Below are 6,210 nucleotides of genomic sequence, written 5' to 3'. Positions count from 1 at the left end.
TATTTTTGTAAAAATGAAATTTTTATTATAAAAACGTCAAGTAATTTCTATTATTGATTCATTTTTAATTTAAAAATAATGTAATTATAAAAATATAAATAAATATTCATTAAAGTTTACGTTTTTAATGATCTACGACACAGACGACCTAAAAGACTATTCATTTGTAGAAGACTACTTATTCCATCAACAATTCCTAAATGCGTTTCGCCAATTTCCTGAAAAAAAAGTTGAATTCATTGATATATTAATATTATGTAATAGTCATAAATTTTCCATATCTTTAAAAAATAGTTTCTTACCTTTATAAAATCTAGTTTCAAAGGTTCATCAATATCGAGATTTTTAGCAACTCTGAATATATTCGTTATGAGATCTTCTGACGAATAGCCCATTTTCCATAAGTGATTCATTCCCTTTAATTTTCAAAATATTTCAAATGAAATCAACGTTTAATATAAAATTAATTTAATAAAATTTGATTCAATTATGAATAAAAAAATTAATGAAGTAAAAACTAACACTATATGCACTGGAGATATTTCCTTTTGTACAGAGTTCAAGCATTTCTTTGACCAACAACGGATGCGGTTCATCGCATACTTTGAAAACATTTTCACTGTTGACATGACCAAAGCCATTAAAAGTCGACTGTAAATTATTGAGAGCTTGTCTCATATCACCTTGTGCAGTAAAAATAATGGCTTCCAAACCATCATGGGTGTGTGAAATCTTTAAAAAAATTGTATTCAACATTTGCATTAATAACTTATTTATGGCCTAAATTAAAATTAAATATTATAATAGCAAAATATACATACACTGAAGTGCAAGTAAATGTTTTGATGCATTGTTAATTTATTTGAATTTAATACGTAAATTATATAGGTAATCAAAACATTCTAATTTCTATGTTTTTAACCTTTCACTGATAAAAATGAAATCTTACTTCACACTAGAAAGTAAATTTTTTGAATGTAACATCTCTAAAAGTGTTACTTGTTTGAAATACACTTATTAAATATGACTCTTCAAATTTTTACTTTTATGACACTTTAAAGTTGTAATCGGTAAATTTAGACATTTTTTGCGTTTTAAGTTGTAAAAAATATTTTTATTTTGATAAATGGTTATGATAAATAATTTTTTAAATATATTAAAAAGCATTTAAAATCTTAAAAAAAATTTAAATAAATTTTATTTCAGTTTTATTATATTTCTTTAAATTATTATTAATTAAATAAAAATAAATAAGGATTAATCTAATCTAATTTTAAAAAGTTATAATAACTTTTCAGAAATTATTTCGTAGGTATCCAAGATTGTGAAATTAAAAGAATTGTATGAAATTTTTACATTTTCATCACATGAGAAGGTATTAGTTTTAGTCGAAATTTGACTTTCGCTAAAATTTGAGTACCGTGATGAGAATGTTATCTTTAAAGTCGTAGTAACTTTAAGAAAATAGAAATTATTTCATATAAGAGAAATAATTATAATAATTTACTAATGATAAAAAAACAATTCTCTCGTGAAAAGATACTTTGAAATTATAGAAATATTATAGATAATTTAAATATTCATTAAATATGTGCCTACCAAAAATTTTGTGTTAGTCTCGAATTTACGTCAGGAAACATATAAATATTTAAAATTTTTACTTTTATAAAGGTTAATTATACAAGTAATTTTTTACAGTTGAAGTTCGTTTATAATGAATAATATTGAATCAATTTCAACTGTAAAAATTACTTTCATTAACCTTTCAAAAATGTGAAATTTTTAAACATTTAAGTCTCCTAACGTCGACTCTGGACCAACGTGAAACTTTTGGTATGCGTAGAGAAAAGTAGATTATGTATTTAGAGACCTTCTAATTATGCGCTTAAAATATGCACGATTATGCGGGATTATGCGATTAAAATATTTACGATTATGCGGCATTATGCGCTACACGGAGAGAAATAGATTGTAAGAACTTATGATCTTAAGATGGTAAAAAGTAGATGTTATCCGGTACCATCATTATGCTATTCGGTACTATCAAGGATGTTACAAAAAGTATGGTTATGTTACCCACTAAAATCAAAATGTTACTCCGTACAATCTGCATTGTTACTGATAGAATCTAGATAGCTGTCCGTATATGTAAGATCAAATATGGTACCCTGGTACTATCTAGATAGTACCCCGTACCATCTATTTCTCTCCGTGTAAAATTAGCCTAATTATGCAAAATTATGCAATTAAAAAAAATTTAATTTTACAAAATTATGCAGCGTTTAAAATATATATATGTATTTTTAATCGCTATTTTTTTCATATCGAATTTTAAAAATCATGTTAACATGCCAAAACTAATGACTTGAACAAATGAGTTAATAAGAAATAAAAAGAGGATATATTTTTCAGAAAAATAAAATAAATTGGTACGAAATGAGTATTCATTTATGATTAATCTAAAAAAAATTTTTAATTTAATAAAGAGACTAACAAAAAAATTTTTTCTCGGTTTATTTAAAAAAAGCACTATTTTGGCAATTTTGAGCCAATTATGCGGTCATTATGGAAAAAAAGTAAAATTATGCTGACATATAAATTATGCAATGTTATGCGCTTTAAAAACGTATTGCAAAAGGTCCAAAATACAAACTAACACAATAGTATTATGGTTTTACTTGATTTTAGAAAATTATGTAATTATGCGATCGCATAATCTACCCTTCTCTAGGTATGCGTGTATTTAGTAAATATTTAAATATTCACAAAGTCTCATATTTTTTCGTGTTTTTCTGAAAGAAAGTTTAAACGTTTAAAAAGACCAAAAATGAACAAAGAGTAAATTTTTTTTCCACATTTTTATATTTTTCTCAAGAAAAAAGAGAAAACAGTGCAAAGAAAATCTAAAAATTCATTGCATGTACTTTATGTTTCGTAAATTTTCATTTAATTAAGACATCATTCTACTTTCTCCTAATTTATAGATAAAAATTCCAAAATTAGGTTACTTGACAGCTGAAATTAAAAATCATTTTTTAAATATTATTTCACGTCTTTAAATATTTTTATCAATTTATAGTAATAAATTTGAATATTTTTTTTTACATTTTTGTAGTAAATTTTATGTTTTTTAAAATCTTTTCTTTATTAACTTCAGTTTTCAGCATCTCAAATACTTTTAATTCATATTTTACAATAAATATTAAAAATTAAATATTGAATATACATTTTTGACTTATTCGAGAATATTTTACTGGCGCTTTATTCAGACCTATGTATTTATCTTTTAAAATCTTTTTATCCTACAGAAAAATTGTTAATAAAAAGTCAAGTTTTCAAAAGGCTTGTTAATTTAATGACGTTTATCCACGGAAATGCAGACCTCTAAAAAAATAATTAATTAACGTTTATATAGTTAAAATAATATTATTAATTGTACTTTCTCAAAGATGAGATATTCTAAACGAAGTTGACTTTTAATTCTGATATTCTGATCAGAAGTAAAACAAAAGTGTTTTTAAATTTTGTTTTGACGCACATTAAATTCTCAAATAAACAAATGAATTCAGATAAATTTTCTAATGGAAAAGGAATCTTAAAATTATATAAAATAGTATTAAAAAGTTAACTCACTTCCTCCTTATTGCAAACTTCGATAACTTTTGCTAAAACTTGCGCATCTGTTAATTTTCCATATCTTAGCATAGCACATCGTGATTGAATGGGTTCAATAATTTTTTCACTATTGTTGCAAGCCAATGCAAATCTCGTAGTGTGTGAAAAAATTTCCATTGTTCTGCGTAAAGCTTGTTGAGCTCCATCAGTCATACTGTCAGCTTCATCAAGAATAATTATTTTATGCTTTCCTTTAGCAAGATTCACCTTTAATGAATGTGAATCGATTAATTAAAATATGGAGAAAAACTTTCGATGATATACTTAATGAAGTCATTGATAATAAGTTACTTTGTCAAAATCTTTTTTTTTGTTCTCAAAATAAACTCCAGTTTTTGTGAAAGAAATTTTAAACGACGTATAACTTCTAATATCTCTAATGGACTAATTTCTAAAATGTTAAAAGTTAGTTTATTCTGTTGATAAATGAAAGAAAATTCATTGAAATAAAAACAGTAAAATTTTCCAATTTTGTAAATTGTCCGCTGTTATTTAAAGCTTATTTACAACAATTAATAAATTTAAATTGAACATTTCTAAAAAAAAGCAATGAGTATCAATAGATCTTTTTATATAAAATTACCAACTTTTTTTTGTGCGAACATTTTTATTTTATTTCTGACGACATCAATGCCTCTGTCATTAGAAGCATTTAGTTCAAGAACAGCTTCTTTAAAAGCGGGACCCAATAAAATACGTGCTAAACAAAGAATGGTTGTAGTTTTTCCCACACCTGGTGGGCCAGCAATTATAATGTTTGGAGCATTTCCATGTTGAGCAAAAACAGCTAATCTCGAGACAGTATCGTCGTTCCCAACAATATCAGAAAAAACTTGTGGCCGATATTTTTCAATCCTGATGAATGTTCAATTTATTTGAATTTTTTAATAATTAATATTTATCATTAAAAAAAGTTTAGAATTTTTAGATTAATTTCATCAGTGTTATAACATCTGAAATCTGATTGATTAGAAAATAAATTTATGACGTTAAATAACGAACCTAGTAGGATATGAAAAAAAGTTATTTGAGTCAATTAAATAGTATTTATTTCAAATACAGAAATTATTGGTTCCAATACAGTTTATTTAATTCAAGTAAATATTTATTTGATAATAGTCAAGTAACTGATTATTTGAATTAAATAATTTTTTTCAGTGCAGATATTTAAAAAAAAAGAGAAAAAGTTAAGTTATTGACGAAAATTTGATATTTTGTTTATATGTAATCTCTCTGATTCTATGTGAATTACTCTAAAATCTTTATTTTACAAGATTATCCAACAGAATATTACAAAAAACATACCACTGTTACATTAATTGGATAAATAAAAAAAATTTATTTTTTTATTTTGTACCAATCATGTATGAGAAATTTTTTTTGAAATAAAAATAATAAAATTAATCGAAATTTATTTAGTGAATCATTTGTAAAATAAAGAATATTTCATTAAATAAAGTAGATTTAAAAATATTTTTAATAAAACATAAAGTCAACATTGTACGTTTTTAAAAGAAACATCTAATTTTAAGTTGAATGTTTAATTTGACATAGACATAAAATTCTTATATAGAATTTCAAATTTATAAAAAAAAATTTAACTGTTATTGTTTAATTCAAAAAATAAATATTATTTTTATTAAAAATATATTATATAGCTATGACATATTATACAATATAACCTACCATGGAGTGCTTGATGATTTTTCTGTTAAAACGGAAGTTTCTTTAATAATCTTGCTGGTTGATGGAGTGATGTCAACTTCCATCGGTTCTTCAATATTATTTTTTCCAGACATTCTTAAAATTTTCTAAATTATAAACAAAAATAATACTCGAAAAACAAATAAAGCATTCACGCGGGAAGGTGGATAAAAACACAAAAAATATATATATACAAGTGTCGCAACTCTCCTACAAAAATTATGTCGATTTGTTAACACTCAAAAGTTTCACTAGTTTTCTACAGCGCTACTGATCATGAGTTGTTACGAGCCAAGTTGTATATTTAATTGCGCAAGCGCAATTTCACTTGGTTATTTTGTGGATTCAGCCTTAGTGTTAATCATTAAAATGAACCGGGAAAGTTTAAATAATTACACAATTAATTTCCGTTAAAACGGAGGGAAAATCCTCTTGAAGACGAACAATAATAATTAGATAACGAATTAACCAATTATTAATTGTTCCGACTTCTAGATTAAAACCCAAGCTTTTATTAAATATATAAAAGAGACAAATACAAAGTTGACTTGGAGCGAACTCGACAAGTCGAAGGCAAGATAAGATCTGACGTAAAGCATAAAGTACAAGTAGTGGAGAAGCGCTCAGCTGTGAGTTCATGTGGCTTCTTTGCGCATGCTCTTTTTATTTTCTTATTCTATGCTGTTTCCAGCAACACTGCACTGCACAACACTACGTATCTTATTTACTATACACTTTACTAATTATATATTTCAAGGTATATCTTATACATAATATTTATTATATTATAAATATTATAATTAACAATATAACATACTCATACGTATTAAT

General features: G+C 24.7%; 1 protein-coding gene across 1 annotated transcript; it reads right to left on the bottom strand.

Moving 5' to 3' along the window:
* LOC127278901 (replication factor C subunit 2) lies at nt 1-5,620 on the bottom strand. Its single transcript, XM_051300842.1, has 6 exons — nt 5,362-5,620; nt 4,263-4,530; nt 3,634-3,882; nt 523-732; nt 303-416; nt 1-218 (listed from the first exon to the last, which is right to left on the bottom strand). Exons 1-6 carry the CDS (start codon nt 5,472-5,474, stop codon nt 117-119), a joined length of 1,056 nt encoding a protein of 351 aa, XP_051156799.1. The 5' UTR covers nt 5,475-5,620; the 3' UTR covers nt 1-116.
* Nucleotides 5,621-6,210: the final 590 nt, after the last annotated feature.

The sequence above is a fragment of the Leptopilina boulardi genome, unplaced genomic scaffold (genome assembly GCF_019393585.1).
Source record: "Leptopilina boulardi isolate dan_hultmark-lab unplaced genomic scaffold, ZJU_Lbou_2.1 LbouV2_213, whole genome shotgun sequence".
Taxonomy (NCBI): domain Eukaryota; kingdom Metazoa; phylum Arthropoda; class Insecta; order Hymenoptera; family Figitidae; genus Leptopilina; species Leptopilina boulardi.
This window is presented reverse-complemented; position numbering and strand designations above follow the sequence as displayed.